Consider the following 13,026-nt stretch of genomic DNA (forward strand, 5'->3'; position numbering starts at 1 on the left):
CCAGAACCAGATCCAACACTGCTTCCTTCCTTGTTGGACTGGAGATGTACTGATGAAAAATCAGGGGTACCCGAGGGGGAGGTGGGGACAATCTATGTACTCAGTGTTGTCGTTCTGTGAACACAGTCTTTCTGTGCAGGTGAATTCTCCGTTCCTCGAGCCCTATTTGGTCCGAATGGCGAAGCACGATCAGAACAAGGTTCGCTACATGGATTTGCTATGGAGATACTACGAGAAAAACCGTAATTTCAGCAACGCCGCACGGATCCTGGCTCGACTCGCAGACATGCACAGGTAGGGAGCGAGGGTGCTGACTCTCCGCAGAACCCAGTCTGTCCAGGGTAAGGGTCACTCACTGTAACTGTACAGTGTCACTGTGTATGCAGGGTATGGGTCACTCACTGTGTAACTGTACAGAGTCACTGTTTATTCAGGGTAAGGGTCACTCACTATGTAACTGTACAGAGTCACTGTTTATTCAGGGTAAGGGTCACTCACTAACTGTACAGTGTCACTGTATGCAGGGTATGGGTCACTCACTGTAACTGTACAGTGTCACTATGCAGGGTATGGGTCACTCACTATGTAACTGTACAGAGTCACAGTTTATTCAGGGTATGGGTCACTCACTGTAACTGTACAGTGTCACTGTTTATTCAGGGTATGGGTCACTCACTGTAACTGTACAGTGTCACTGTTTATTCAGGGTAAGGGTCACTCACTAACTGTACAGTGTCACTGTATGCAGGGTATGGGTCACTCACTATGTAACTACAGAGTCACAGTTTATGCAGGGTATGGGTCACTCACTAACTGTACAGTGTCACTGTATGCAGGGTATGGGTCACTCACTAACTGTACAGTGTCACTATGCAGGGTAAGGGTCACTCACCAACTGTACAGTGTCACTATGCAGGGTATGGGTCACTCACTAACTGTACAGTGTCACTATGCAGGGTATGGGTCACTCACTGTAACTGTACAGTGTCACTATGCAGGGTAAGGGTCACTCACTAACTGTACAGTGTCACTATGCAGGGTAAGGGTCACTCACTAACTACAGAGTCACTTTATTCAGGGTAAGGGTCACTCACTGTAACTACAGTCACTGTTTATGCAGGGTAAGGGTCACTCACTAACTGTACAGTGTCACTATGCAGGGTATGGGTCACTCACTAACTGTACAGTGTCACTGTATGCAGGGTATGGGTCACTCACTATGTAACTGTACAGTGTCACTATGCAGGGTATGGGTCACTCACTAACTGTACAGTGTCACTATGCAGGGTAAGGGTCACTCACTAACTACAGAGTCACTTTATTCAGGGTAAGGGTCACTCACTGTAACTGTACAGAGTCACTTTATGCAGGGTAAGGGTCACTCACTAACTGTACAGTGTCACTGTATGCAGGGTATGGGTCACTCACTAACTGTACAGAGTCACTGTGTATGCAGGGTATGGGCCACTCACTAACTGTACAGTGTCACTGTGTATGCAGGGTAAGGGTCACTCACTGTAACTGTACAGTGTCACTGTGTATGCAGGGTATGGGTCACTCACTGTAACTGTACAGTGTCACTGTGTATGCAGGGTATGGGTCACTCACTGTGTAACTGTACAGTGTCACTATGCAGGGTAAGGGTCACTCACTGTGTAACTGTACAGTGTCACTATGCAGGGTAAGGGTCACTCACTGTAACTACAGTGTCACTGTATGCAGGGTAAGGGTCACTCACTAACTGTACAGAGTCACTATGCAGGGTATGGGCCACTCACTAACTGTACAGTGTCACTGTATGCAGGGTATGGGTCACTCACTAACTGTACAGAGTCACTGTGTATGCAGGGTATGGGTCACTCACTGTAACTGTACAGTGTCACTGTGTATGCAGGGTAAGGGTCACTCACTGTGTAACTGCAGAGTCACTGTTTATTCAGTGGGGTGTGTTTTACGGTTTATTCAGTACCCTGAATGTAGTGTTTCTTTTCTCCATATAACAGCACGGAGATCTCAGTACAGCAAAGGATTGAGTACATATCTCGGGCCATTCTCAGTGCCAAAAGCTCGACTGCAACATCATCACAGGCTGCTGATGGCGAGTTCCTGCATGAGCTGGAGGAGAAAATGGAGGTGAGACACTCTGTACCAGAGAGAAGTGGAAGGTACTGAGAAACTTTCCGAAATCCATGTGTATACAGCACCTTTCACCACCTCAGGACGTCCCAAAAACTATAGGGCAGTAATAGTAGGGGATTTCAACTACCCCAATATTAACTGGGATAAAATTAGTGTGAAAGGTATAGAGGGTGCGGAATTCCTAAAATTCATGCAGGAGAACTTTTTTAGCCAGTATGTAGCAAGCCCAACAAGGGAGGGGGTGGTTCTGGACTTAGTTTTAGGGAATGAAGCTGGGCAGGTAGAAGGCGTATCAGTGGGGGAGCATTTTGGTGCTAGTGATCATAATTCTGTTAGATTTGATGTAGTTATGGAAAAGGACAAGGATAGACCAGGAATAAAAATTCTAAATTGGGGGAAAAGCAAATTTTGCTAAGCTCAGAGGGGATTTAGCCATAGTGGACTGGAAACAGCTGCTTGAAGGTAAATCAGTGTCAGAGCAGTGGGAGGCATTCAAGGAGGAGATCCGGAGGGTTCAGAACAAACATGCGCCCTTAAAGAAAAAAGGTGGGACTAACAAATCTAGAGCCCCCTGGATGTCTGGGAGGTGTATGACAGATACCGAGGGCTAAATACTGCAGAATCTTTAAAGGGGTACAGAAAGTGCAGGGGTGCAATTAAAAAGGATATTAGGAAAGCAAAGAGAGAGCATGAAAAATTCTTGGCAAGTAAAATCAAGGAAAACCCAAAGATGTTTTCTAAATATATTAAGAGTAAGAGGATAACTAAAGAAAGGGTAGGACCTATTAGAGATCATGAGGGTAATCTGTGTGTGGAGGCGGGAGTCGTCGGTAGGGTTCTTAATGAATACTTTGCGTCTGTTTTCACAAAGGAGAGGGGCGAAGCAGACATTGCTATCGGGGGGAGGAGTGTGAAATATTTGAAATAAACATAGTGAGATAGGAAGTATTAAGGGGTTTAGCAGCTTTAAAAGTGGATAAATCCCCAGGCCCGGATGAAATGTATCCCAGGCTGTTAAGTGAAGCAAAAGAGGAAATAGCAGAGGCCCTGACCATCATTTTTCAATCCTCTCTGGCTTCAGGTGTGGTGCCGGAGGACTGCTAATGTGGTACCCTTGTTTAAAAAGGGAGAAAAGGATAGACCGAGTAATTACAGGCCAGTCAGCCTAACCTCAGTGGTGGGAAAATTATTGGAAAGAATTCTGAAGGACAGGATAAATCTTCATTTAGAAAGACACGGATTAATCAAGGATAGTCGGCACGGATTTGTTAAGGGAAGGTCGTGTCTGACAAACTTGATTGGATTTTTTGAGGTGGTAACGAGGGTAGATGAGGGTAGTGCATTTGATGTAGTGTATATGGACTTTAGCAAGGCTTTTAATAAGGTTCCACATGGCAGACTGGTCACAAAGTTAAAAGCCCATGGGATCCAGGGCAAAGTGTCAAGTTGGATTCAAAACTGGCTTGGAGACCGGAAGCAGAGGGTAATGGTTGATGGGTGTTTTTGTGACTGGAAGGCTGTTTCCAGTGGGGTTCCGCAGGGCTCAGTACTAGGTCCCTTGCTTTATCTGGTATATATCAATGATCTAGACTTGAATATAGGGGGTATGATTAAGAAGTTTGCAGATGATACTAAAATCGGTTGTGTGGTTGACACTGAAGAAGGAAGCTGTAGACTGCAGGAAGATATCAATAAATTGGTCAGGTGGGCAGAACAGTGGCAAATGGAATTCAATCCGGAGAAGTGTGAGGTAATGCATTTGGGGAGGGCTAATAAGGAAAGGGAATACACATTAAATGTATTCCCTGGACTTCCAAAAGGCCTTCGATAAGGTCCCACATAAAAGATTAGCATGGAAAGTTGAGGCTCATGGGATAAAGGGGAAAGTTTTGGCGTGGATAGGGAACTGGCTGTCAGATAGAAAACAGAGAGTTGGAATAAACGGCTCATTTTCTGAATGGCAGGCAGTAACAAGTGGGGTACCACAGGGATCTGTCCTGGGCCCCCAGCTGTTCACAATTTACATTAATGACCTGGATCAGGGAGTCGGATGCAGCATTTCCAAATTTGCAGACGACACTAAACTAGGAGGGGGGGTGGGCTCAGAGGAAGAGACCAGGAAGCTCCAGAGCGATTTGGACAGACTGGGCGATTGGGCGGATAAATGGCAGATGCACTATAATGTGGACAAGTGCGAAGTTATCCACCTTGGGTGCAGGAACGGGAGGGCAAATTATTATTTAAATGGCAATAGATTGGGAGAGGGGGAAGTACAGAGAGACCTGGGTGTTCTTGTACACCAGTCACTGAAGGCGAGCATGCAGGTGCAACAGGCGGTCAAGAAGGCAAACGGTATGCTGGCCTTCATAGCAAAAGGGTTAGAATACAGGAACAGGGATACCTTGCTGCAGCTGTACAGGGCACTGGTGAGACCACACCTCGAGTACTGTGTACAGTTTTGGTCGCCTCATCTGAGGAAGGATGTTCTTGCCATGGAGGGGGTGCAGCGGCGATTCACCAGGCTGATACCAGGAATGGCGGGAATGACCTATGAGGAGAGACTATGTAGTTTAGGGATGTACACACTGGAGTTTAGAAGATTGAGAGGGGACCTCATAGAAGTGTATAAAATTCTGACAGGTCTAGACAGACTGGATGCAGAAGGAATGTTTCCCTTGGCGGGTGAGAACAGAACTAGAGGACATAATTTAAGGATAAGGGCTAAACCATTTAGGACAGAGATGAGGGGGAATTTCTTCACTCAGAGAGTGGTGAACCTGTGGAACTCATTGCCACAGAGGGCAGTGTACGCCAGCTCATTAAATATATTTAAGAGGGAATTAGATATATTTCTACGGGCAAAAGGGGTTAAGGGTTACGGAGAGAAGGCGGGGACGGGATACTGAATTAAAGGATCAGCCATGATCTCATTAAATGGCGGAGCAGGCACGAAGGGCCGAATGGCCTACTCCTGCTCCTATCTTCTATGTATCTATGTAAATGGTAGGACACTGAATAGTGTAGAGGAACAAAGGGACCTTGGAGTGCATGTCCACAGATCCCTGAAGGTAGCAGGCCAGGTAGATAAGGTGGTTAAGAAGGCATACGGAATGCTTGCCTTTATTAGCTGTGGCATAGAATACAAGAGCAGGGGGGTTATGCTTCAACTGTATAAAACACTAGTTAGGCCTCAGCTAGAGTACTGCGTGCAGTTCTGGTCACCACATTACATGAAAGATGTGATTGCACTAGAGAGGGTACAGAGGAGATTTACAAGGATGTTGCCGGGAGTAGAGAATCTTAGCTATGAGGAAAGACTGGATAGGCTGGGTCTGTTTTCCTTGGAACACAGGAGGCTGAGGGGAGACCTTATTGAGGTGTATAAAATTATGAGGGGCCTAGATAAAGTGGATAGAAAGGACCTATTTCCCTTAGCAGAGGGGTCAAAAACCAGGGGGCACAGATTTAAAGTAATTGGTGGAAGGTTTAGAGGGTATGCGAGGGGAAACTTCTTCACCCAGAGGGTTGTGGGGGTCTGGAACTCACTGCCTGAAAGGGTGGTAGAGGCAGAAACCCTAACCACATTTAAAAAGTACTTGGATGTGCACTTGGGATGCTCTAACCTGCAGGGCTACGGACCAAGAGCTGGGAAGTGGGATTAGGCTGGATAGCTCCTTGTTGGCCGGAGCGGACTAGATGGGCCGAAATGGCCTCCTTCCGTGCTGTAACTTTCTATGATTCAAATCGCTTTACAGCCAATGAAGTACCTTTGAAGTGTAATCACTGTTGCAATGTAGGAAACGTAGCAGCCAAGTTGCGCACAGCAAGCTCCTGCAAACGGCAATGTCATAATGACCAGATAATTCATTTTAGTTGAGGTATAAATATTGGCCAGCACCCCAGGGAGAACTCCCCTGGTTGTCTTTGAATAGTACGATGGGATCTATTATATCCACCTTAGAGAGCAGATGGGGCCTCGGTTTAATATCTCATTCGAAAGCCGGCACTTCCAACAGTGCAGCACACCCTCAGTACCGCCCCTCCGACAGTGCAGCACACCCTTAGTACTGCCCCTCCGACAGTGCGGCGCTCCCTCAGTACTGCCCCTCCGACAGTGCGGCGCTCCCTCAGTACTGCACTGGAGCGTCAGCCTGGATATTGTGCTGGGGTCTCTGGAGTGGGACCTGAACCCACGACCTTCTGACTTCGAGGCGAGTGCGCGACCCACGGTTAACACCATGGTGGCTGTTTCTAACTATTTCCTACTTTATATTTAGTATTCTAATGGAAAATGTTCCCTACCTCTTTTCTCTCGGTCCTCCCACCCCCCCCCCCCCCCCCGGCAGGTTGCAAGGATACAGCTCCAGATTCAGGACACCCTGGTACGCAATTACTCCCAGCATCCCTCTGTGCAGGAAGCCATCTCTCGGCTAGACACTGAGCTCATGGACATCACCAAGGTAAGCACAGCGAGACGAGCCTGTAACTGACAGAGCCAGGCCTGGTAAGCCCTGTACCACAGGTCGGTTCCCACTCACTTCTACAAGATTCAGGATCTGTGCCCATTCCACAGCGGAATCCCTTTTAGTGCAAACCGTGCACGATCAGTGTTCCTGTGTATCGGAGAGTGGTTTATCCTGGTCAATTTTTTTTAATTTGTTCCTGGGATGAAGGTGTCGCTGGCAAGGCCAGCATTTATTGCCCAGCCCGAGTTGCCCTTGAGAAGGTGGTGGTGAGCCGCCGCCTTAAACCGCTGCAGTCTGTGTGGTACTGGTACTCCCACAGTGCTGTTAGGGAGGGAGTTCCAGGATTTTGACCCAGTGACGATAAAGGATCGGTGATATTTTTCCAAGTCAGGATGGTGTGTGACTTGGAGGGGAACTTGGAGGTGGTGGTGTTCCCATGCGCTTGCTGCCCTTGTCCTTCTAGGTGATGGAGGTTGGGGTTTGGGAGGTGTTGTCGAAGAAGCCTTGGCGAGTTGCTGCAGTGCATCTTGTAGATGGTACACACTGCAGCCACGGTGCGTCGGTGGTGGAGGGAGTGAATGTTTAAGGTGGTGGATGGGGTGCCAATCAAGCGGGTTGCTTTGTCCTGGATGGTTTACATACATAGGATTAAATGGGATAAACGGCACAGAAACAGGCCATTCGGCCCAACCAGTCCATGCTGGCGTTTATGCTCCACTTGAGCCTCCACCCGTCTTTCCTCATCTAAATCTATCAGCATAACCCTCTATTCCCTTCTCCCTCATGTGCTTATCTAGCCTCCCCTTAAATGCATCTATACAATTCGCTTCAACCACTCCCTGTGGTAGCGAGTTCCACATTCTCACCACTCTCTGGGTAAAGAAGTTTAAGAACATAAGAAATAGGAGCATGAGTAGGCCAATCGGCCCCTCGAGCCTGCTCCGCCATTCAATAAGATCATGGCTGATCTGATCCTAACCGCCAATCCACTATCACAGAACCATCTCCTGAATCTAACAGAATTAGACACACGAAATAGGAGCAGGATCAGGCTACACGGCCCCTGGGCCCGCTCCGCTACCCACAGGGCCATGACCAATCCGAACCTAGACTCATGTCCAAATTCCTGCCCGCTCCCCGTAACCCTTAATTCCCTTTACTTCTAGGAAACTGTCTATTTCTGTTTTAAATTTATGTAATGATGTAGCTTCTACAGCTTTTTGGGGCAGCATATTCCATGGACCTACCACCCTCTGAGTGAAGTAGTTCCTCCTCATCTCAGTTTTGAAAGAGCAGCCCCTTATTCTAAGACTATGCCCCCCAGTTCTAGTTTCACCCATCATCGGGAACATCCTCACCGCATCCACCCGATCCAACCCCTTCACAATCTTATATGTTTCAATAAGATCGCCTCTCATTCTTCTGAACTCCAATGAGTAGAGTCCCAATCTACTCAACCTCTCCTCATATGTCCATCCCCTCATCCCCGGGATTAACCGAGTGAACCACCTTTGTACTGATTCGAGAGCAAGTATGTCCTTTCCTAAGTATGGACACCAAAACTGTATGCAGTATTCCAGGTGCGGTCTCACCAATACCTTGTACAACTGAAGCAATACCTCCCTATTTTTATATTCTATCCCCCTAGCAATGAAAGCCAACATTCCATTGGCCTTCTTAATACTTGCTGCACCTGCATACTAACCTTTTGAGTTTCGTGCACCAGGACCCCCAGATCCCTTTGTACTTCAGTACTTTCCAGTTTCTTGCCATTAAGATAATAACTTGCTCTACGATTTTTCCTGCCAAAGTGCATAACCTCACACTTTCCAGTATTGTATTCCATCTGCCAAATCTCTGCCCACTTACTTAGCCTGTCGATGTCCCCTTGCAGGTTTTTTATGTCCTCCTCACTCACTACTTTCCCTCCCATCTTAGTATCATCTGCAAACTTTGATATGTTACACTCGGTCCTCTCCTCCAAATCGTTAATATAGATTGTAAAGAGTTGGGGACCCAGCACTGACCCCTGCGGAACACCACTAGTTACTGATTGCCAGTCTGAGAATGAACCATTTATCCCAACTCTCTGCCTTCTGTTAGATAGCCAATCCTCTATCCATGCCAGAATATTACCCCCAATCCCGTGATTTTTTATCTTAAGCAATAATCTTTTGTGTGGCACCTTGTCAAATGCCTTTTGGAAGTCTAAATACACTACGTCCACTGGTTCCCCTTTATCCACCCTATATGTTACTTCCTCAAAGAACTCCAGCAAATTTGTCAAACATGACTTCCCCTTCATAAAACCATGCTGACTTTGTCCTATTAAATGATGATTATCCAAATGTCCTGTTACTGTCTCCTTAATAATGGACTCCAAAATTTTACCTACCACAGATGTTAGGCTAACCGGTCTATAGTTTCCAGCCTTCTGTCGACTGCCCTTTTTAAATAAGGGTGTTACATTAGCAGTTTTCCAGTCTGCCGGGACCTTTGCCGAGTCCAGGGAGTTTTGGAAAATTATTACCAATGCATCCACAATCCCTACCGCCACTTCCCTCAAGACCCTAGGATGTAAGCCATCAGGTCCAGGTGATTTATCCACCTTGAGTCCCATTATTTTACCGAGTACCACTTCCTTAGTGATTTTGATCGTGTTTAGCTCCTCCCCCCCCCCCCCCCCCCCCTTTAGCCCCCTGTTTGTCCAGTGTTGGGATATTCTTAGTGTCTTCTACTGTAAAGACTGATGTGAAATATTCATTCAGTGTTTTTGCCATCTCCATATTTCCCACCATTAATTTCCCGGTCTCATCCTCTAAGGGACCAACATTTACTTTAGCCACCCTTTTTCCTTTTTATATAACTATAAAAACTCTTACTATCTGTTTTTTTATATTTTTTGCTAATTTACTTTCATAATCTATCTTCCCTTTCTTAATCACTCTTTTTGTTATTTTTTGCTGTCTTTTAAAGTTTCTTCTGAATTCCCTATTGGATTTCTTGGTGACTATCTTATATTGATGGCCTCTAGCTATGCTCTTCCCCACAAGTGGAAACCTTTCATAGTTTTAAAACCTCTATTAGGTCACCCCTCAGCCTTTTTTCAAACGACAAGAGACCCAGTCTGTTCATTCTTTCCTGATGGGTGGACCCTCGCATTTCTGGTATCATCCTTGTAAATCTTCTCTGCGCCCTTTCCAGTGCTTCTATAACCTTTTTATAATATGGCATCCAGAATTGTACGCAGTACTCCAAGTGTGGTCTAACCAAGGTTCGATACAGGTTTAACATAACTTCACTACTTTTCAATTCTGTCCCTCTAGAAATAAACCCGAGTGCCTGGTTTGCTTTTTTTATGGCCTTGTTAACCTGTGTCGCATACAGCAAGACCTGGACAACATTCAGGCTTGGGCTGATATGTGGCAAGTAATATTCACGCCACACAAGTGCCAGGCATTGACTATCTCCAACAAGAGAGCGTCTAACCACCGCCCCTTGACATTCAACGGCTTTACCAACGCTGAATTATATAGGGCCCTGGTGAGACCACACCTGGAGTATTGTGGACAGTTTTGGTCTCCTTACCTAAGGAAGGATATACTTGCCATAGAGGGAGTGCAACGAAGGTTCACCAGACTGGTTCCTGGGATGGGGGGATTGTCCTATGAGGAGAGATTGAGAGAATGAGAGGTGATCTCATTGAAACATACAAAATTCTTACCGGGCTTGACGGGGTAGATGCAGGGAGGATATTTCCCCTGGCTGGGGAGTCTAGAACCAGGGGTCGGAGTCTCAGAATAAGGGGCCGGCCATTTAGGACTGAGATGAGGAGAAATTTCTTCACTCAGAGGGTGGTGAATCTTTGGAATTCTCTGCCCCAGGGGGCTGTGGAGGCTCAGTCATTGAGTATATTCAAGACAGAGCTCGATAGATTTTTGAATATTAGGGAATCGAGGGATATGGGGATAGTGCAGGAAAGTGGAGATGAGGTAGAAGATCAGCCACGATCTTATTGAATGGCGGAGCAGGCTCCAAGGGCCAAATGGCCTACTCCTACTCCTGCTCCTATTTCTTATGTTCTTACGTACTGGTGCCAGTGTCCCATGAATCGAAACCCCTGTCTCTCACACCACTCTTTGAGCCACGCATTCACCTCTCTGATCTTTTTGACCCAATACAATTTACGTATCGATCAGTTAGTAATACAGAGATTATATTACCTTTTGAGGCTCTGATTATTAATTTGGATCCTAGCTCCTCATACTCCCATAGCAGAAACATAGAAAAATAGGAGCAGGAGTAGGCCATTCAGCCCTTCGAGCCTGCTCCACCATTCAATATGATCATGGCTGATCCTCTATCTCAATACCATATTCCTGCTCTCTCCCCATACCCCTTGATGCCTTTAGTGTCTAGAAATCTATCTATCTCCTTAAATATATTCAGTGACTTGGCCTCCACAGCCTTCTGTGGTAGAAAATTGCACAGGTTCACCACCCTCTGCCCTACCCCGTATCCTGAGACTGTGACCCCCTCGTTCAAGACCCCCCCCAGCCAGGGGAAACATCCAGTCTGTCTGGCCCTGTCAAAATTTTATACGTTTCAATGAGATCCCCTCTCATTCTTCTAAACTCTAGTGAACACAGGCCTAGTCGACCCAATCTCTCCTCATACGTCATTCCTGCCATCCCAGGTATCAGCCTGGTGAATCTTCGCTACACTCCCTCTATGGCAAGTATATCCTTCCTCAGATAAGGCAACCAAAACTGCACACAGTACTCCAGGTGTGATCTCACCAAGGCCCTGTACAACTGTAGCAAGACATCCTTGCTCCTGTACTCAAACCCTCTCGCTACGAAGGCCAACATACCATTTGCCTTCTTAACCGCCTGCTGCACCTGCATGCTTACCTTCAGCGACTGGTGCACAAGGACACCCAGTTCTCGTTGCACTTCCCCTTCTCCCAATCGATTGCCATTCAGATAATAATCTGCCTTCCTGTTTTTGCCACCAAAGTGGATAACCTCACATTTATCCACGTTATATTGCATCTGCCATGCTTCTGCCCAATCACCCAACCTGTCCAAATCATCCTGGAGTTTCTCGGCATCCTCCTCACAGCAGTATTACCTTTGTTACAAGCTCCTGTTATTTGTTGATTAATACTCTGTCCAACGGTTTAGCTACTGTTTGGGGGCCTATAAACTACTCCTACCAGTGTTTTCTGCCCCTTGTTATTTCTTATCTCCACCCATACTGATTATACTTCCTGATCTTCCGAGCGAAGGTCCTTTCTCACGACTGTCCTTATGTCATCTTTTATTATCAGGGCTACTCCCCTCCTTTTCCCTTCTGCCTGTCTTTTCTAAAGGTTAAGCTCCCAACCTTGGTCACCTTGCAACCACGTCTCTGTAATCATAGTCATAGTCAAAAATTTCTGCTTCTTAAGGAAGTTATGGTGAACCTTTATAAAACACTGGTTTGGCCTCAACTGGAGTATTGTGTCGAACTCTGGGCACTGCACTTTAGGAAGGATGTGAAGGCCTTAGAGAGGGTGCAGAAAAGATTTACGAGAATGGTTCCAGGGATGAGGAACTTTAGATATGTGGGTAGACTAGAGAAGCTGGGGTTGTTCTCCATGGAGCAGAGAAGGTTGAGAGGAGATCTGGTAGAGGTGTTCAAAATCATGATTGGTCTGGACAGAGTAGATAGAGAGAAACTGTTCCCATTGGCGGAAGGGTCAAGAACCACAGATTTAAGGTGATTAGCAAAAGAACCAAAGGCGACACGAGGAAAAACTTTTTTACGCAGCAAGTGGTTCGGATCAGGAATGCACTGCCTGAAAGGGCGGTGGAGGCCTGAAGGAAAAAAATTTGCAGGGATACAGGGAAAGGGCAGGGGAGTGGGACTAGCTGAAGTGCTCTTGCAAGAGAGCCGGCGCAGGCTCGACGGGCTGAATGGCCTCCTTCTGTGCTGTAACCATTCTATGATTCTATAACGGCACAGAAGGAGGCTATTCAGCCCATCGAGTCCGTGCGGCTCTCTGTAGAGCAACCCAGTCAGTCCAAATTCCCCGCTCTATCCCTGTAGTCCTGCAAGTTTATTTCTCTCAAGTGCCGATCCAGTCTCCCCTCCAACATTGAGTGTCTCCGCTTCCACCACTTTTTCATCACTCGCTGTGTAAAAAAGTTTTCCCTCACATCCCCCCTGTATCTCTTGCCCAAAACCTTAAATCTGTGTCCCCTAGTCCTTGTACCATCAACTAGTGGGAACAGCCTTTCCCCGTCTAGCCTATCCAAACCCGTCATAATCTTGTACACCTCGATCAAATCACCCCTCAACCTCCTTTGCTCTGATGAAAACAAATCCAGCTTCTCCAACATGTCCCTGTAGCTAAGATCCCCCATCCCCGGAACCA

General features: G+C 46.7%; 1 protein-coding gene across 4 annotated transcripts in view; it reads left to right on the forward strand.

Moving 5' to 3' along the window:
- The window catches only part of nup155 (nucleoporin 155), a 246,435-nt gene that overhangs the window by 226,666 nt on the left and 6,743 nt on the right, over window positions 1-13,026 (forward strand). For all 4 annotated transcript variants that reach the window (XM_085962233.1, XM_085962254.1, XM_085962243.1 and 1 more), the window contains 3 exons: window positions 140-294; window positions 2,004-2,133; window positions 6,486-6,599. In XM_085962233.1, the coding sequence (XP_085818359.1) occupies window positions 140-294; window positions 2,004-2,133; window positions 6,486-6,599 (399 nt within the window). The remainder of the gene's footprint in view (window positions 1-139; window positions 295-2,003; window positions 2,134-6,485; window positions 6,600-13,026) is intronic.

Source organism: Somniosus microcephalus, chromosome 1 (assembly GCF_052327205.1).
Source record: "Somniosus microcephalus isolate GS21.2 chromosome 1, FLI_Smic_1.0, whole genome shotgun sequence".
Taxonomy (NCBI): Eukaryota; Metazoa; Chordata; class Chondrichthyes; order Squaliformes; family Somniosidae; genus Somniosus; species Somniosus microcephalus.